The sequence below is a fragment of the Anoplopoma fimbria genome, chromosome 24 (assembly GCF_027596085.1).
Source record: "Anoplopoma fimbria isolate UVic2021 breed Golden Eagle Sablefish chromosome 24, Afim_UVic_2022, whole genome shotgun sequence".
Classification (NCBI taxonomy): domain Eukaryota; kingdom Metazoa; phylum Chordata; class Actinopteri; order Perciformes; family Anoplopomatidae; genus Anoplopoma; species Anoplopoma fimbria.
Window position 1 is genome coordinate 16,848,513 of NC_072472.1, and position 20,242 is coordinate 16,868,754.

At 42.3% G+C, this 20,242-nt stretch overlaps 1 protein-coding gene across 2 annotated transcripts in view; it reads right to left on the reverse strand.

Annotated features, from left to right (window-relative positions):
* LOC129113519 (cell adhesion molecule DSCAML1-like) overlaps positions 1-20,242 on the reverse strand; it is a 53,586-nt gene that overhangs the window by 22,561 nt on the left and 10,783 nt on the right. For both annotated transcript variants that reach the window (XM_054625858.1, XM_054625859.1), the window contains exons 3-5: positions 18,181-18,327; positions 931-1,077; positions 558-836 (exon numbers count right to left, since the gene is read on the reverse strand). In XM_054625858.1, coding sequence (XP_054481833.1) covers positions 558-836; positions 931-1,077; positions 18,181-18,327 — 573 coding nt within the window. The remainder of the gene's footprint in view (positions 1-557; positions 837-930; positions 1,078-18,180; positions 18,328-20,242) is intronic.

The window sequence follows — 20,242 nt, forward strand, 5'->3', positions numbered from 1 at the left end:
GTCAGAGTCACAGAGTGTGCTGCCATGATGTGCCCACTGGCAAAGCCTACCGCCTCTCTATTCTCTCCCTCCGTCGCGCCTTCTCCCGCTCTTTGTTTCTTTGTATAGTTTACACAATGTACATTTATCTCCGCCTCTCATATTATCTTGTTATCACGTTGCAGATAATGTCATTCCGGCACTGTCTGGTTGTCTGATCGTCCCTTCTGTGACCCCCTTGTAATAATCTCCCTCTTCCTCGCCCTCCTCTCTGATGGTGAATGGTGCTGGCAGCTGTGTTACGGATTCAGTCTCAGTGAATTACCGCCCTGTCTCTCTTTTTGAGACCTGATATGACGGGGCATCGTACAGCTCACACATGTGTTTGTCACAGACACACTCTAGGTGCGACTTTATATGTGTGCCTCAAACCAAAAGAAGAGGAGTTTCTGAACGTGTCCATCTGCCAGGCTGACTCACTGAGAAGACAGCGCAGGAGTCTGTCAGGTTGTTAAGTGAGTTGTGTGTGTGTGTGTGTGTGTGTGTGTGTGTGTGTGTGTGTGTGTGTGTAGTCACACCTATAACGTGAAGCTGTCCAGACACCTCCTTTGAGCCAAAACTGTTGGTGACCTCGCATGCGTAGCTGCCGCTGTCCTCCTGCCTCAGGTCACTGATGGTCAGCCCCGTCAAACGCCGTGTCCAGCGGGCATCCGAGGGCAGCGGGCGACCATCTTTCAGCCAACGCACAGTTGGGGTGGGGTACCCTCCCGCTATACAGGGGAGCTCGATACTCTGGCCTGCGTGCACCTCCCCTGCTTGGAAACTGTCCAGGATGGTGGGTGAGGACTCGTTGGGGTCTGGAAGGGCAGAGATGGGGTAATTTTTTTGGTCAAGACAAAGAAAAGAGAAATCTGACTAACATAAGTAAACTGGCAACAACAAGCCGCTCACCCATTACAGAGAGCCTGGCTCCATTGCTTTGGCGTGTCTCGCCGCTGTACTTGTGTTTGGTGATGCACCGGTATGTGGAGAGGGCGTCCTCCTTCTGAACGTCAGAGATGTAAAGAGCCCCGAAGGAGGTCAGCGAGAACCTGTTACCTGAGGAGAACACATCCAGTAAAGACTTACGTTAATTTCCCCAAAGAAAACTGCTGACAGACAGAAACACGCGGTAAAAAGCCTGCACCAAGACGATCGCTCTGGTACAAATGCATTGTGCTCATTGCGAAACCGTGTTGTGCAAAGAACAAACAGCTGCCTGAACAGTTGGCACTACCTGCCTGATAATGTAGCAGCCCAAAAACCTGGCACCCTTTCAAGGCTTGGAGGACACGCAGCGGTCACTTACACCACCCATGGACAGATTTACTGCCCCTTTACACATCATGTAAAACTGCACCATCATTTGCAAACTATCTAAATGTTCTTACTTTCAAGTGTAACGACAAAAGTGGAAGGCCAAAGATTAAGTGTGCAACTATGTGATAAGTTCTTTCCGTTCTCTTTCATTGCATTTTGTGCTTCTCAAAGAATCCTGGTAAATAACCCAAAGTGTCCATGCTGTTACCACTGATTGGAGGAAGAGTGTGAAATTGGAGGCACATGAACTCAGCCTAGTACTTCAGCAAATAAAATATTGCAAAAGCAATTGTCTAACAGCTTACTGTAAGTCTGATATAATTCAAAATGGTTGCCACGATACAATAAAGTTAGTTGAGGTTTGCCAACATAATTTTGTCTTTTAGCGTCTAAGCTACAGGCCAGCAGCTGGATCGGCTGCGTTTAGCTGCACCTGTGTGTTTTATCAGCATCAATATTTTATCTACAAGCTCTGTGTTTGTTGGGGTCTTGCTGAGGGGTTGAGCAGAAACACTGAAGGTAGCAGTTATGGACTGTGCATGTGTTTGCATGGAATATACCGCATGACCCGAGAGGGAGGCACAGGCTGCAATTTCACAGCAGCCTTTGTTTGCCCCCCAGAATGAAGCCTTACAGGATAATGAGCACTTTAAGACTGCTACTCCCACAACACCGACGACTCGCCTGTCACAACACTCTGACATAGGCGAGGGGAGAGAGAGAGAGAGTGAGAGCGAGAAAGAGAGAGAGAGAGAGTCAGCTGGATCTGTCAAAGCCAGACTTTCTGTCTTCAGGAGGGGACGGAATTCATCCCTCTGAAACACACTGATTAAACAGCACATCACATGATTCCCTTTATTATGTGTCCATCTCAAGTGGCTTGAATTGTATCAGTCTATCTTTAGTTGACTCTCTCCATCTCTTTGTGTGAACCTTCTCATCGTCTATTTCACCCTTTTTTTTCTCTCTCTCTCTCTCTCTCTCTCTCTTTCTCAGTCTCTAAGCAGAGTGGCAGACAGAGTAAAATATTAATTACTAAATCACTGTGCTCCCTCAGCTTTTATTCATGCTGACTTGACTAGATAACGAGAAACTGAGCCAATGTGCATTATACACACACAGACAAACACACACGTATAGACATGAACACACACACACGCAGCTGCAGCAAAACATGCAGACATGCATGCATGCATGCAGGCCCTCCGAGCAGAAAATGGCCACAGTTGTTAGTGTTGCATTTTTTTGTTTGTTGCCACATTCATATGTTATCTCTCTCTCGGAGTATGACACTTTTATTGGATAAGTATCTGTAGTTTGTCCCCCCCCTCACCAAAATACAATCCCCAAATCATGCATATACACTAAGCATCTAGAAACATGACTCCAACATGGAATAAAGACATGTTCACACAGAAACTCTGCAGGGAAAGGTCCTAGTTTGGACGCCTTCTTCCTGTGACAGTGAGCAACAGAGGAAACTGCTGATGAACTGGCCATCACACATGGTACTTCACATGTTTCTTCATGTGAAGTACAATGTGTACTGACCTTCACCAAAATTGTTAAGACTTTAAGCTGTTTTTGACCATGTTTTAATAGCTGTAAAACCATCAAAGAGCTTTGTTGTTTTGCAGAACACAATGAACTGTTAAACCAAAATGACTATAAGGGTAGTGAATAGAAGAACTCATGGTTTCTAAAAAAGAGCTCTTAAGGAACCATTTAGAGGGGTAAGTATTTTTCAAAAATAAAAATGGCTCTTTAAAGGGTTCTTTCACCCATAAAGAAGCTTTTTAAAAGAAGCTGCATCGCCTAGAGGATGTCAACATTGTTGGAGTTCGGTCAGAGTCTCAATGAGACGCATTCATGGAAGAAATTGTGCAAAATTGTTTGTGAAGTCCTGACGCAGATGGGGTCCAGAGGGGAACTATTGTAATCTTAACTCATAAGTGCTGGATCTGGAAAATGATGTCTGTTTTTGACAGGAAAAGTGTTACAAATACAGAAAAACATATTTTCAATTTTTACAAAAATGTAAAAGTTAATACAATATTTGAATCATTAATTTAAGAAAATGTGATGTTTTCTCATTTTTCAACAGAAGCAAGATTATATTACCTACACCCCTCCTATATTTATCTTTTTTTTAATGCTTTTTTTTTTATATATAGGTAACTGAGAAAAATCCAAATGGTCTTGAGATTTCTCAGGCAGTTCAGGGCAGCAACTGTGTGCTATGTTTGTATGTAATGTAACAAATGAATCATACTTTATGTCCTTAGTAAACCTCTCTTGTGTAACAAAGAGTTTATTTTATTTTATCCAACAAGATGCCCGTGGCCTCGCAGTCAAACAAAGACCAGACCTGCTGCTGTGACACATACCAAAGACAAGGAAAGAAAGGGGAAAATAAGTATAAATGTGTGAGAGAGAATAGGAAAAATAAAAGAGTCTATAAATAGGATACGTACTGTAGCCTGTGTGGGTCCAAGAGTTGTGTGTGAGTGAACTGTGTGTGTGTGTGTGTGTGTGTGTGTGTGTGTGTGTGTGTGTGTGTGTGTGTGTGTGTGTGTGTGTGTGTGTGTGTGTGTGTGTGTGTGTGTGTGTGTGTGTGAGTGTAGTTAGTAGCAGCCTCATTTTCTCACATGCAAATGAAGGCGTCGGCGCAAAGATAACGAGGCCCATATTTCCACCTCCTCAGTGGGGCCATTATTTATTGATGTTCTGCATCTTTCCCCCTCCCTCCCACTCTCACGCTTTCTTCATCCTCTCCCTGTTGCTAGGGTCTTCTCACTGCTATCCTGTTATGATTTTGGCGTACTTTCAGCAATTATTAAAGCGCTGCCAGTTTGCAATCATCAAGGACGAAGCAGTGAAACCCTCTGTGTAGTGGGATCATAATGGTAAATCGGTAGAAGTCAGTGAAACTAATGGGGAAAGAATAGTATCTGTATGTAGTTGCTAAATATAGCATTTCAGATGCAGGTAGGGTTTGTGTCCAATCAGAAATATTTTCCAAAACCATTCAACATAATACACTTTCTTTTTAGAGTGTCAACCTGGATTTAGAAATACAGTTTAGTCCAATGTTGTGCCTTGAAAAAAGGATAATATCAGGAATTTATTTAGCCTCCAAAAGCCCTCAGGACTATCCTTCACACAGAAAGTAGTTAAAAATTACTTTGGGCCTGTTCTTTGGCAGTTCTATGTGCAGTTTGGAAACTAAGTTGGACTTCTCTACCCTCAACAGGAAACTAATTTAGCTCTTGGAACTGATACTGACCTACATGCTTTAGGGGGGCAAATTTCCACACTATCTAGACTATTCTATTTAGGGGGCAACCTTTTTCCTCTCTTAGCAGGAATTATCTTATGACACTAACCTGTCTGATTTAAAGCTCTTCCTGTGCACAAAGCAAAAAAAAAAAAACTAAATAAAAGAAAAAACTGCACAAATGATCGTTCGGCACTCACAGCTCTGGGTAAAACCACTGCTGTTCCTGTGGGAGTTCCCAGTATGGACCCCATATCTAATCAGTTTGGAAAAGGCTAATGAGCTATCGAACTCCCATCCCAGTTTTCCTTCTGGCAGAGCACTGCAACCTGATCCCTGGAGTCTCCATCTTCCTCAACACTGTTGACGGTCAAAGGCAGCGGTTCCTTGCCTTGAAGGGCTTTCCCAGTTAAATGAAGGTTAGCCTGTTTTCACCGCTCATTACGATGACTATAAGCTAGCACAAGGAGAGAATGTGCCAAAGCAGCGGAGGGTCAGAGGCTTCACTCCTCCACAACAACAACAGTAAAAATCCTCAGATAGATGCCTGCAGCACAACATGTTTATCCATTAAAGAGATGTGGTCGGAAGTTAGAAGATCAGAAAGAAATTGACTCAAAAAACTAATTTGAACGGTTACCTTTACGATTACGTTTCACAGGGAAAAATGGAAGGTATGCTGAAATGTGGGCTGGAATATCTACACAATACATGGGGCTATAATAATCACATATTATATTATACATAGACATATTTTGCAGAAATAACTAATATGTAAAGTGAATTATTTTAAAATAAAGATTTTGTAATTTTCCTCTAATTTAATGACAAAACAGCAATGTTCACTTGCCAAAAAATCCATTGTTGTAAATAATTTACCATACACTATTGGAAGACGAGACAAAGTTAGTGCCTTAGATAACCTTTGGAGATATAACTTAAATTATTAAAATATAAAAAATACATATTTAATCTATGTATTTGATGAGCGCAGCAGTGAACTGTAAACATTTCGCTGCAGCAGACCTGAGTCCTCCTGTGTAATGCCAAAGGTAACTGTCTGGTTTGAGCTACAGATATCCCCAAAACTCTGATACACACAAATACAAATGAACAAATGTGGAACATAGACATCAAAGTTAGGTTAGTTGAATGTCGTGGATGTTAGAAAAATCCCTTTCTGTTTCCCTACCATCTCCCATCCTCTCAGCGGCAAGTTGCAGGGAAGAATTTGAAAGAAGGTGAGAAGAGAGAGGGGAGGAGGAACGGATCAAAGACTTGTGACTGTCACAGAAAGAAGAAGAAAGAACAAAAAAAAAAGAGGAGAAAAAAACGCAGTGTATTCCGGAGATATTCTCTGCGGTGCTGGAATGTGCTTGGTGCTCACAAATGCAGACATGCCAGGCACAAACACACACAGAAACACCTACCGGGCTTAAAATAGGACACAAAATATTTCCCGGCTGGAATGAAAAATAATAAACTACGTTATAAAATTAGCACAGAGGAGTCAGTGAATGGCAGTGGTCCAGTTTTTCGCAGCGGAGGAATGTGTTAAAGCAGAAAATCAGCCCTGTTTGGCTGAATGACTTGATTTAGAGTGCAATGAGTGGAGAAAGGAAGAAAAAGACAGTAGGGGAGAGAAAGCAAAGGGAAAGATGGAGGGTAAACTGTGGAGGAGATAACAGTCCACGTCTGTGTTCTCCCTTCCTTTCAAACCTTTATGCAAAAAAAGGGGTGTTGCATCTGTATTCAAAGCGAGGGCCCACTCCACCCTCCCTTTGCTCTCTCCTCTCTCTCTCTGCTGTGTACATTAAAAGCCCAAGTAGAAGCAGGTGTCAGCCAATTAAATATATACACTTTCCTGGCTTTTATTCTGCTGCACACTTACTTAACATCTATGAATGGCACCCTCTTAACTCTTTTCAATTCACATTCAAAGCAGGTTTTATTGGCACAACTGATGGGTAACAACTAATTGTGCAATGGGAGCCCACCCCGCTGCATCTCCTCCATAGAAGAGACTTTGTTAACACGACCAAACTGTTCAGACGGAGCACGAGTCAAGCTGCCAGTTAGGACTAACGCTGCATGAGCAATATCTGAATCTCAGCATTCAATTCTCTCTTTTTCCCCTCTCTCGCTTCTTCTCTGTCGCTTGTTCATTTTTATGGAAGGGGGGACGAGATGCAAGACGTAGAAGGAGCCGCAGCTCTGTCATGTTTTCATTAAAAAGCCACGCTTCACTGTCTAATCCTAACTGCTGTCCTCTTTCCTAACCAATTCTGACTGCTTACCTCACCTTTCAATCACATTCTCCCTGCCCTGCCCCTTGCCACTGTGTTGTGCTGTGCACCGACTCACCCTGAGTGGAGAGGAAAGTTCAGGGGACAGAGGTGAGGCGCGGACAAAGGTGGAGGTTGAGGGGAGAGAAAAGGGGGGTTGAGAAAGAGAGACAGACAGAGCAGAGTCCAGTTTCCGCTGCGATGGGACCACGTCTCTTCTGCTTCACTTGACTGCTCTGTCCCAATTTGCCCTGTGTGACTTTAAACAGTAAACACTGGGGGAGGGGACGATGCAGAGGGTTGTGTGTGTGTGTGGGGGGGGGGGGGGGGGGGCGGCCAATCGGGAGGCTGAGCGGCCAGTCGGGGACAGACATAAAGCTGATCGTATGCAGAAGACGTCGTTTGCGTGGATATAACTCAACACAGTGCTGCAGAGACGCCGCGTTCCCCCCCATAAACCCATCGTAAGCAGACAGGCCGACGATGCTGCATAAAGCTAAATGGACCATCTCAGATAGACGGAGCGCGGAGGAGATTAAGCATCAGTAGGAGCATCAGAGGAAACCAAGGATGTAGGGGAAGAGGGTGGGAGGATAGGAGAGAAATGGGGAGAGATGTAGAAATAGGACTCCATTATTCATGACGTGTGTTTCATGTGCTTGGTGACATCTGGGACAGCAGTGATAATGAGAGTCCCGGGAGAGAGAAACCACATACACACACACACACACACACATCCCGATGCACCGCACATACAGAAGTGTGTTACTGTGGTCAAAACCTACCCTTACACTGGATATCCCATTAACTCTTATTGAACTGTTAATCGCGGGTACACTGAGGCTTTAACACTCAAGTAACTATTTTAAAAAAACGTAATTTTGTCAAGGCAAACACCCAGCTCCTCCACCTTGTTTTGATTTTGCATCTTGAGAGACAGAGTTGGATATACGGTGTGCCTCTGCCATCCTGTGTGTGTGTGTGTGTGTGTGTGTGTGTGTGTGTGTGTGTGTGTGTGTGTGTGTGTGTGTGTGTGTGTGTGTGTGTGTGTGTGTGTGATGTGATGTACTCCAGCTTAGCCCATGGCCTGGGGCAGTGAGCTGCATTAGCGGGACTGAGTGAGCGGCCTGGTCCCTCCCTATTAGAGTGCTGGTGGCAGAGGAGTGTCACTGCCCAGCATGGAGAGAGAGAGAGAGAGAGAGAGAGAGAGAGAGAGAGAGAGAGAGACACTGCTACACACACACACACGATCATATACATTGTTTACCAGAAAGCCCAGTTGAAATCCGCCAATGAGCATAAATAAACTCTGAATCAAAGTATCAAATATCTGACCAAAACGCTCCGGAGCTTCCACCGTTGCCATGGTGATCGACATATAAATAAGTATTAAATTGCAACACTTTAGTTGCTTATATGCATTACCCCAAAAATCCCAAATAGCCTATGATATAAGGAGGGTGATTATGAGTCTGACGGATAGCACTGCGTGTTGTGTGTAGAGGGAGTGTGTGTCGTTTCCACGACACACACTCCAGCACTAAAACAGGATGGAGGAGATCAATGGACAGATAGGCCCATCAATACCACGTCTTTTATTGATATGTCGCCATAGGCTACAGTCTATTTATTTATAGACCTAAATATGAACATGGCTGCAATGCATTTGACATGATTTTTTTGCACATCTTGTGTTGTCATCGTTGCCCCATCTCATCGCATTTTTAATGAACTGGCTTACCTGGTTTCAAACCCAATGGCCACGCGTAGACGTAACAGCAGCTGTTTTTGTTTTGTTTTCACCTGACAAAATCTGCCACGAGAGAAAAAAAAGCTGTTTATCTGACTGAGCATACGCAGTTGGCGCATTTGCTATGCTTGCAGTTCGCGCAGTCACAAATGTTGGGCTGCACGCTGACATAGGGTCCAGGATGACATGGACAGATGACGTCATTTTCATCACACAGACCGAAGTGTAAAGTAAGAATTGGCCCTAACCTGCAAATGTAAAGCGGTGTGCAAAATGTTCTGTGTTGCACATTAGAGACCGTTATTACCACTGATTTGAAAATGGTTTTAAAGTGTATGTCACACCCACTGGTAACTGGTTCTATACAATCACAAACATCCAGTGGGTGAAGTACAGCAGTGAAAAGAGTACTCTGATTCTTTACTTTGGTAGAAGTAGTAATACCTCAATGTAAAACTACTATATTACAAGTAAAAGTCCTGCATTAAAAACTTTACCAAGTAAAAATATGCAAAAATATGCATATTAGTAGCATTTAATGTGTGTATCTAGTCAAGAGGGAGCTTATTTTAACCACTATGTAGAGTTGGGTAGATAAACTATAATAAAAATGTATTGTAACTTTTGTGTATTCTAAATTGGCAATGTAACTAGTAACTACAGCTGCCAAATAAAAGTAATGGAGTGAAAATTACAATATATAAGAAAAAAAGAAAAAGCTAATACTAACAATACTAAATAAAAAAAAAAATTGGCACCCCAAAACATATCGTAGGCACTTCAATAAACCTTGCAAAGTGTGCATACTATACTGTAAATGGTCGTAGATAAATCATCACATTATCTGCTGAACATCGAGCACAGGTACTGCACATTTAAAGGTCCGGTGTGTAGAATTCAGCACTATCTAGCTGTGAGGTTGCAGATTGCAACCAACTGAAATTTATGCAAAAGGGTAAATAACCCTACCAAATTTTTAGGTGATTATACACTTAAAAAAAGCATACTTATCAATATTATATTCCATTTCTGCCAATAAATCCCCCTAAATGCTTCACACTGTTCCTTTAATAATGACACACGTTGTTGCATCAATATAAAACTTCAGACTGACCCTAGTTTTTTTATGTTATTGATCTGCAAAGAAAATAGTGACTGTTTTCTGTATCATCACTGTTGTATATAAAATATGCAGAATTGTTGAATGAAGTCTTAACAGAGATTCATTGTAGAGAGAAACATGGAGAGCAAACAGCTCCCATGCTGTAACCATGTTGAATTATTGACTTGCTTACACATGATATTTACTTTGTAAAAAACAACAACAGTGGAGGAACATCACAACCCTTTCCTCAGACTTTTCTATCACATTAAGCCCAAAGCAGCATTCCAGATCTGCGCGTCTCCTTCACCTTCGCGCCCACCGCCGTCAATCACAGCCCGCTGTGTTGATCTGGCCTTTATGTGTGTTTGGACAGCTAATGGTGAGGTGGATCAATAGGTCTGATTGAGAGGTCATGTAGGAACATGGCACTTGGATGACCACCAGGGATCCCATTTGATCCCTGATCATGTCTCCCTCGCCGTCCCCAGACAACCGGCTGCATTCACAGAAACGCAGTAAAAACAATAAATCACTCCATCAGGTCAAATCGAACACGCTATGCCCAAAACATATTAGGCCTATTTTGGGCCTCATTAAGAATATCTGATTCCTGGATTATTTTACAGTTTCTAGTGTTTTCTTCCCTTACACCTTATCTTTTCTTTTCTCATCTAAATTATACATTCATGAACTTTATACTTAAGACTATATGTAATAATCCCTGGATGGAAATTTGTGGAACCACACTTTAAACCGACAAGCTAAGAAATGTTATGACATGATTTGAGAGAAAATGTCAGACTTTCGTACTGAGAGAAATACAGAAATGAAGGCTGAGGGAGGAAAAAATCTGAACAAAACTTCTTGCCGCTGCTACGAGCTGCTGAGTAAAGAAGCATTTCCTTAAATACTATTTCTTAGTAGAGCCTGCTGTAATCTCCTCACACTAATCCCTCCTTCGCTAGCCTAAACAAAAGAGTACAAGAAAGCGCGAGGAAAGTGGTAAAACCTCTTTACTGAAATCCTATTTCTTAACCCAATCCAGGCCACATAAACCCTCCAACTCTTTTACTCTAAGCCTTGACACAAGCCTTCGGGCTTTCCTCTGGATGTGGTTAGCAGTGCAGATTAACAACTATCATTCACAGAGCCAGTAAATAGAAATTATTTGGTTAAAATATCTGATCAGAAACTAAAAATTTAAATTCCAGTGATGGGAAAGTGGTGATCACTCAGGAGCAAGACCTGAAATCTATAAAAAAAAAAAATGACCATGTTACTTTGATAACAATAAACTTTCATGCATCAGTGCATGTGCTATCAATCACATGTTTGATCTATATATTCACATTTTAAATTGTTGATATTGTATTTAAATTACTGTCATATTCAACAACTTCTGACGATAATACAATAATTACGATCAACTTTTTTCTAGTGTTTTTTTTTAATTATCAAAGTGCCAACGGAGAAAAGAAAAAACAAGACAACAAAAGGTCCATTCAAATTTAAACTAATCCAACGAATCCTACTTTTTTTTTTCCTGGTTTAGCAGGTTTGTCCCATCGGAATTTCTTGAAGCAATATCGTTACATTCCCTAATCTCAGCAAATAGCATTTTATCAAAATAACCAATAGAAACAATGGCAGAAAAGCAGAAAGGCAGAAAAGCAGAAAGAATAGAAACAAAAGCAGAAAATAAAACCCCAGTTTATTACCAAACTGTATTTATCTTTTAAACCACGTGATGAGAAAAGTGTGAGTCCAGACCAGACTTCCTGAAGCACACACTCTCCCTCCCTCTCAGTTGATATACTCTCACACAGCCTGGCTCGAAGGGTGAGATAGTGGCCAGATTTCTGTCAGAGTGATGTGCTTGCAGGGGCTTCCCCATCTCTCCCTCTTACACTGATTGACACTGATACACTGATGCACTGTAAACACACTCATACTGCATGTGTGTGTGTGTGTGTGTGGGTGTGTGAGCGACCCTCAGTGTGTTTGATGGAGACACAAAGAGGGAAAAAAAGGTCTGGGAGAGCGTCGGCAGCAGCGATAGAGTGCGTACGTTTCTGTGTTATGTGCACGCGAGCAGGCGTGTGTAGCAGTGTGTAAATAGTCAATAATAGCCGACACTTGTCAGCCCTCTGCTCTGTACACACAAAGCCTGTGGTTGAGCCATTGTTGAACTCCGCCTCTCCACGCCAGCCGCCCTTCCACACACACCACCTCCCTCACCCCCCACAAACCGGGCCTCTCAAGCAGAGATAATTATGCCTATTGTACCCCCTTTCACACACAGACAACGCACGCACACACGCACACACACACACACACACTTGTTCGTGCTAATTCACACACCCACCCACGTGCCTACTCAACCTAACTGAGTAAAAGATGGCTGCCAGCACCCCATCTGTTCCTGCCCCGGCTCTCAGTCGCTCTCAGCACACTGGGGCAAATGTGAACGGGGGCAAAAAAGATCCTATTTAGTTGCATTGGAAACAGGATTTGAGTAGTAAAAGAAATTAACACATTTCCATTTTGTTTTGTCGTTTCTTAGATAGATAATGTTTGCAAGAAGTTTCTCATTGTTAGGTTAGGGTGTTACCGCCGTATGTTTGCATGTGTGTGTATGTGCATAATAGCGGCACTATCAGCTGCATGATTTAGTCTTTAATGGACCCCCATGGCCATGCTGTGTGCCATGTGGGACAGAGGCAGGAGGGGAGGAGGGAGGGAGGGAGAGGGGTGAGGGAGGGATGGTGTGAGACTTGGGTAGGGGTGACAGAGGGCAACAGTCGATGTGGTTGTGTTCAATGAGCCCTGGGGACGCCACGTGCTCGCTGTCCTCCTCTGTCACACCACGTCCTGCTGCACCCGGGCGGCCCGAGCACCACAACGGGACAGCCGTCACACAGCAGAGCAGAGCGGAGCGCAGCCTTAATGTATCCCGAGTTTAATGTTTAATGAGCGCTCCATATTCAGGCAGCTTCATGCAAAATATGAAAATGGCTTTATTGTGTTACTTTTGAGAGGTGTGTGTGTGTGTGTGTGTGTGTGTGTGTGTGTGTAGGGGGCAGGCTTGCACATTTGTACTTTGCAGGAACGAGTATGTGTGTGTGTGTGTGTGTGTGTGTCAGACCGGTGTTTACAAGAGTCGGCTGTGTCCCAGACAAGTGTATCTATTAATGTATTCCTGCTCTGAGTGCAAAAGCACAGATTTACAAACAGACATCGTGTCCTAACACACCACCGCTCTCCATGAGGTCCCTCTGCCTTTGTCACCTCTCTCCTCGCTGCACCTGTGCAAGGCCTTATGACACTAACTTTTTAATTACTGAGAGGAAAAGCTGCAGTATGTGCATGTGTGAATATATATATATATATAATAATAATAATAATAATAATAATAATAATATAACCATTTTTCACTTGTCAAGGTCAACTCAATATATAATGCAATTCATATTTATATTTTAATATACAAATAAGCACATTTACTGTATTGTTTGTGTAGAGGGCCAATCTGCAAATGATTGAACATTTGGTTCATATGGTGCAAATCCCTTATAACCCATGTAATAGACTACTTTTCAACCATGATGTGCTATAATGAACTATTCATGGTTGCGATTTTAAACCAGTGATTTTAATTGATAAGTCAGTCTCTTTCTCTGTTTTGTATCTTCGTTTTATAGCTCTGTAAACTGAATAACTTTTTTGGGAGTGTCAGTTGGACAAAACTAGAATTTGATGATGTCCCTTTTTAGTTGTGGGACATTCTAACCGGCATAATCAGCATTAATGAAAATAATCGCTGGTTGGAACCGTAAATATAGTCGTCCAAGCTAAATTGGAGAGATGGAGCACCACTCAATTAATCATTTTTTAAACTCAGGTCACTGCAGATCAGTTTAGCTTAGTTGTAACTTGCTTATCCAACAAATTAATAAACCCTTCTGTATTTTTCCAGGTGTTGCCAATTCAACCCTGTGTGTGTGTGTGTGTGTGTGTGTGTGTGTGTGTGTGTGTGTGTGTGTGTGTGTGTGTGTGTGTGTGTGTGTGTGTGTGTGTGTGTGTGTGTGTGTGTGTGTGTGTGTGTGTATTGACTTGGCTTCCAGCAAGGGGCCCCAGGGATGGAGGATTGATCGGTAATGTAGCCTGTAAGTGACCTCACCATCCGGTGACACCCATTAGGATCCAAGTTCAAATTAAAGGCCTGATAACTCAGCATTTACACACACGCAAGTTAAACACAGGTTAAATCTACCTTACTTTCAACACAACCGGAACTTAACTAGACTGATGAAGTCTGTCAATGGTCTATATGTATGTAAAACATATCTGTATCTTGTGCAATTCAACCTTGACGGAGTAGACCGTGGTGGAGTGGAAGTTTGGACAGAAAATGAGAGGATAAGAGCAGAAAATTGTACAAATATTGTGCAAAAAATGTATACAAAGGAAGAAAATAAATAGGAGTACAGGAGTATAGAGGATGATTGTGTGAAGTGTTGATGCGTGCAAGAAGAATTTTCTCATTTGTTTTTATCTAATCTCATCCATAAATTGAAATTCTACCCTGCTGTCATTGCTTTTCAGCTCTGAGTTTTATGGGCATGTGTATCAAATTACTGTGCAAATACATAAACAAGGCCAAACTGTGTGGCAGGTGGATTAGATGGAGCATGGTTGGGCATCTTCTGTGGACCACCATGTGGCCACAGCCATCTGCTGGTCCAGTCTCTATTCATTGGAGCCACTCATTAGCTTTCTGCTGGTTAGACTGACGGCCTCGATCTGCAAGCTGAACCCTCTCTGTGTCCCACTGTTGTTTTTATTCCCGTCCATAAACCCTCCATCTCTCTGTCCCCGTTCCAGCTCTCCTCCTTCAGATCACTGCTCAGACTAGCAGGACTCCGTTGTCTCAGAGGGTCACACACACACACACACACACACACACACACACACACACACACACACACACACACACACACACACACACACACACACACACACACACACACACACAAGCTTAACTACAGGGATGGCATGGGACGGGGAAGTTAGGGGGAAATAGGTCAGTCTGCCTACACCCCTCCCCTCTTAAACCCCGTCACTGTCCTGGCTGGACAGGAAAGTGGGGCAGGCAAGGGGACACACACACATAAACACACACACACACACACGCACACACACACACACACACACACACACACACACACATATGGCTCCAGATGGGTAACGTGTGTTTGACAAAATGGAACCTGTTGGGGTTCAGAGGGCACGGCTGCGTTGTGTTATGTCATCAACTCAACCTCCAGACCGGTATGTGATCGCACTACTGATCAGGGTCTGCTCAAAGTGATTTCTCAGTGCAAAGGCACAGGTAAGTGAAGAGGAAGTAGATTCTTTTTTTTTTAATCGAAAGGACACCGGGTGGTCTAGTGACTTTTGTAATGTAACTTTGTATTCAGGTGGTGGGGAATCAGAGAGGATACACACAGGAAGGAACTGTAGTGAGATTTAGCATCAGGTCTGGGGTGACACAGATGTGGCTCGGAAGGTAGATGACTTGAATGCATTATTAATGCATTAATACCTCCAATAGAAGTAAATTAAAATGTAAAAGAAACCACTACATAAACAATACTTATGTATTGTCAAAATCTCCAGCACTAATCCTTCATGCAGAAAACTTGCAGCTGGAAAATGGAACCAATCCTATTTTTTTTCTTTTGTATTGCAACAATGCGACAAGACAATCACAGCCCACAGTAGTATTTGTTTTTTGAAATTCAAAGAAAGTTGGGTGATGGTTGAATGCTTTTGACTTGATGTTTGCAGTGGATTTCAGCAGACAATGTCCCATTTTATCCACACAATACCAGGAAACATCCCAGGCAGAATATGTGCTACCACAGAGATGGCTAATGGGGACTTGAACAAAATAAAAGACATGCAAGTCCATTGTGTGAATGTGATTGTTTGTCTATCTGTCTTTGCTTTATGATCGCTTGTGTAAAGTCCAGGTTGTTTCCCTGCCTACTGCACAGTGCATGCTGGAATAGGTCGACGGACAGGATCAGGCATGTATGGGAAAGAATGGAATGAAAGCTTTTGATTAAAAAAGACAGGTGCATGTGTACATGACCATAACATATATGGATTTACTCACTCGAAATCAAGTGCTCCCGCTGTTTCTTAAGCAAAGAATAAGTGACAGGCCAGACAGGCAACCACCCACACACTCACATGCAGAAAGCTCTCAGTCACAAAATCAATTTTAATTTTCACATCTTCATAAGACCTATCCAGATAGTCCTTTGCTGGCCAAGAGAAAGAGTCTGACCTATGATGTTAAAAGTGACTCAAAAAGATGGTTAACTGGCGAGTTGGGTATCAGCATCAATAATGTTTCTCATGTTTATATAACCACGTGTGTTTACTGTATATTGATATTCACTGTATGTGTACGTGTGCATGTTTGCATGTTGTTGTGCATCCATGTGAGAGTGCACACAATATTCAGTTTATGAACTGTTCTGCAGACACGTTGTGTTTTAGAGGTTACGTTGCGGGTAAGTGACGCCGTTGATTGGCTATGAGGTTGATGAGGTCGCTGTGTTGATTAGCGAGAAGGTCGGGGTCAAGGTTGAACACGGCCACATTGCGAATGCTTGTTGTGTTTGTGTGCGCTGCCGTCGTAGGGAAATGAAAGTTCAGTGAGCAGCTCATCATGTTCAACATCTGATCGTCACACTCACTGCTCATCAGCTGACCTATATACCCCTAATTACACACAGCAGCCTTATGACGGTACACAGGAACACCCAATATATACGAAAAACATAAACATACACACACCGAGTACTTGCACATCCAAACAAGATCAGCTGTATTTATGTTTAGGAATTACAGGAAGTCATGTTGTCACTGTGAACCAAACATGATTTTAATTTCAATTTGATTGTAAAGAGCGACTGCAGGGGAAAGATGAATGGAGGATCCTGCTTGATTTTAAAGATAAACAGCATATCAGAATAGAATAACAATGAAATTAGTGTAGATTGAAAATGTCTTTTTTTTAATCCCATTCAATAATATAACAGAGCCTTGTATACAAGAGAATGGATGGTTGTGTGTGTGTGTGTGTGCGTGTGTGTGTGTGTGTGTGTGTGTGTGTGTGTGCGTGTGTGTGTGTGCGCGCGCAATTTTTATGCAATTAGAATAAAATAACTGAGAACTGAGAACTGGAAAAGATAATCAAACCGAATTTTAAAAAGTGATTTTGTGATTGTTTGCACCAAAAAATTTAACTCAAAGCTGGAGCATTGAATGATGCTGCAGCAGACAAACACAAAAAAATGATGCAATGCATTTTAATATTAAATGCATTACAGCCATATTTGGTAGTTCTAACACAATGTGCAGCAATTTTCTGCAAGGATGGTTACTGAAGACAAACATTTAATACAAAGTACAGTAAAACACTACAATACTTTACATTAAAACTGAAAATTGACATTTCTGAAAATAAACTGCTGCAACCTGGGTGCATGTGTATGTGCGACACAGTGTCTGTGTGTTTTGCATACATATAATATAAAACACCATCTGCCAGGACCTGAGGCCGTTCTTGCCCTACTACCCTCCTTGCTTCTCTTCCTTTGGTTCATTTATCTCCTCTACCTCTAATCCCTCTCTCCTACATTGTTATTGCAAGCATTTTAAATGCAGAATAATAATCATACATACATCTAAAACATTACACAAAATATATATAATCACTAAATAAAACACTCATAATTAATTCACAAACAGACAAAAAGACGGAACACTACATTTCTCTCTTTCTTGCACACATGCACACAAATGAGGTTAATGAAGATGAATGTGGGGGCACAGTCCTATTGACATCCTATGTCTCTAATTGTGGCCCTGTTCTTCAAGGACATGGTGGAAAGACAAGCAGGGAGAGGACAGGAATAGATCTGATGAGGAGAAACTGTGTGAAAGTCATGTGACTTGGAAGAGAGTCTGTCTAATGCTGTGTCAATCACAATTACAGGCAGGATGTGACATTAGGGTAAAATCTGTATGTGATGAGATGTTAAAGCAGCGATAGCAGAGAGGGATATGTCTGTGAAAAGAGGAGGAAGACCAAGGAGAGGGAGGGAGGAGATTCTGAGCAGGCGGGGAGGAGGAGGAGGAGGAGGAGGACCAGATCAGTGATCCAGAACAGTGAGCAGACAGAAGACACGAGTGAAGAGATCGGTCAAACATATAGCACAGCAGTGCATCAGCCGTCCTCACACACAAACAGACAAACACATAAAAGATAAAGACATACTTAAATCCTATGAAATTGATCAACCTGCCCACCCCAGGATTATTCAGATTCACTCATGTGATGTCTTACCTGGTACGATGGAAACAGTGTCTCTCTCCCAGGACACGACGCTGACGTACTCCTGCACGGCAGCCGGGATGAGGCACTTGAACACAGCTACGTTGCCCCGCATCGAGCGCTGGTCCGCCACCCGCACAGTGTAGGGCTCCCTGAAAACTACAGAATAACACAAATCATATTGAGACAGCTGATATCTCAAGCTTTAAAAAGGCAATGTTACAACCTACCATTGAATAGTTGAAGTGGGGTGATACATGATGGTGCAAATGTTGCTTTAAGGATTTGTTTTTTTACACATAAGAGTTATTATCATTTAAACATATTATCACCTCTAAATATCTTCTATCATCTACCCAGAAGATGTGCTGACAATGGATGAACATCTTTGTTCTGAGACCCCCAAAAAAAAAATCTACATTAACATCATCAAAAACAACACATCCACACTCCAGAGCAAAGCGCCCTTTCAGAAATTACTACAGAAGGCCACACTTATTCATTGGAAATTACTGACCTACTCTTGTGTTGTTTGAACTCTTCTAATTCAGCTTCCCCTTTCACCATAAAGGCTGCGAGCCGCCATTAAGCAGGATAATCATGGAAATTGTTTTCTAGCTTTAGCAGGACATTATCACAAAAACACCAAAGCTTTTGCACAAAACTTCACAAGGACGCAAAAGAGTAAGCTGCACATTTTTAGTAAGCTGAAGGGTTATTGCTTCGGTTTATGCAGGTTCATGCAATATTTTACACTCTGGTGAATGAGCAGGGACTCATTAGTAAAATCACACGAAAGCTAGGACGTATCCTAAGGTTGCTAAGAAACTGGTTCGGAATCCCTTCCCTGGTAACAGACATGATGACAGCATGCATACATTCCTGCTGCAAGAGCAAGTGCACGGAAATTTGCATCTTCTTTGAACAGATGAGTTAAATAAAAAAAACATATCTGTTAAGTTCCTCTGAAATAATATGATACAAACCACCACTGAATTTGTTTAGAAATTGCTGTTAGCCATAAAGTAGTTAAGGTGGGTCAAACGAGACCCTTGTCAATTATTATTCGATTGGCAGGGCAAGTACAACACAATGGTCACAAGTCTGAGCCTCAAGACAAAGCGTCCGCGTCCTGTCTGACCGTAACCTGTGCACCAGAGCTGGCCCGACAGAGGCCGCTGGCTGCAGGATGTTTGGTTCATGCTAATCCCTCGTCTCCTGAGGCCAGGCTTTTGGGTCATGTGGGAATGAAGGCAGCAACCGGCTGGCATGCAGCTCAGGGCCCTGGCTCAAATCCTCAACTTGGCGCTAGTATTAGTATTAGAATGAATATGAGTATTAGTTCAGGTCGGTGTTGGGAGGCAGAATATGAAAACAGATGTTGACGGCAGGAGGGAAGGGGGGAGGGACCAACTGGCCTGAATGAATGATGGAGAGGAGGGGAGGAGGGGACAATAGATAAAGTGTAACTAACATCCAGCTCTAGCTTTGTTCTAGCAGATTTTTTGATGTTACTGTTTGGTTAAGTATCTCTTCTGGTTCTAGAGCTGCATGAACCCAAACCCCCAGACGTACTATTTTACTTTAGACGAGGTCTCGCTTATTAAAGCAGCCTCACGCGGTCCAATCAATGGAAAGCACCAATTAGGGTTTGTTAATGAGAGATAATTAAAGAAGTGTGCTGTGGCTATATTTAGTCTGGCACAAGAGGACAGTTTGAAGAACGAGGAAGCGGGGGAGGAGAAGGAGGACAGAAAAGAGAATATGATGGCAACAGAGGCAGCTTTTGGTTAAAATGTCCAAAAATAGACCTACTTATAATATCCACTAGTTATTTATCAATTTATTCTTTATTCTACCCGAGGATTAAAATATTCAATAATTTCTTCTCTTTCCTTAACAAAAAAAGGCATGAGATGTTATTGTATGTACAATCAAATTATATCCCAAAAATATTGGTTTATGACTATAAAATCCCCCTATTTTAGGTCAGCATACATAGCTGTAAAAGATGGTGATAAGATGGTTCACTGACCATGAACTGTATCTGCTTATCACTAGGTTTTGAATTACT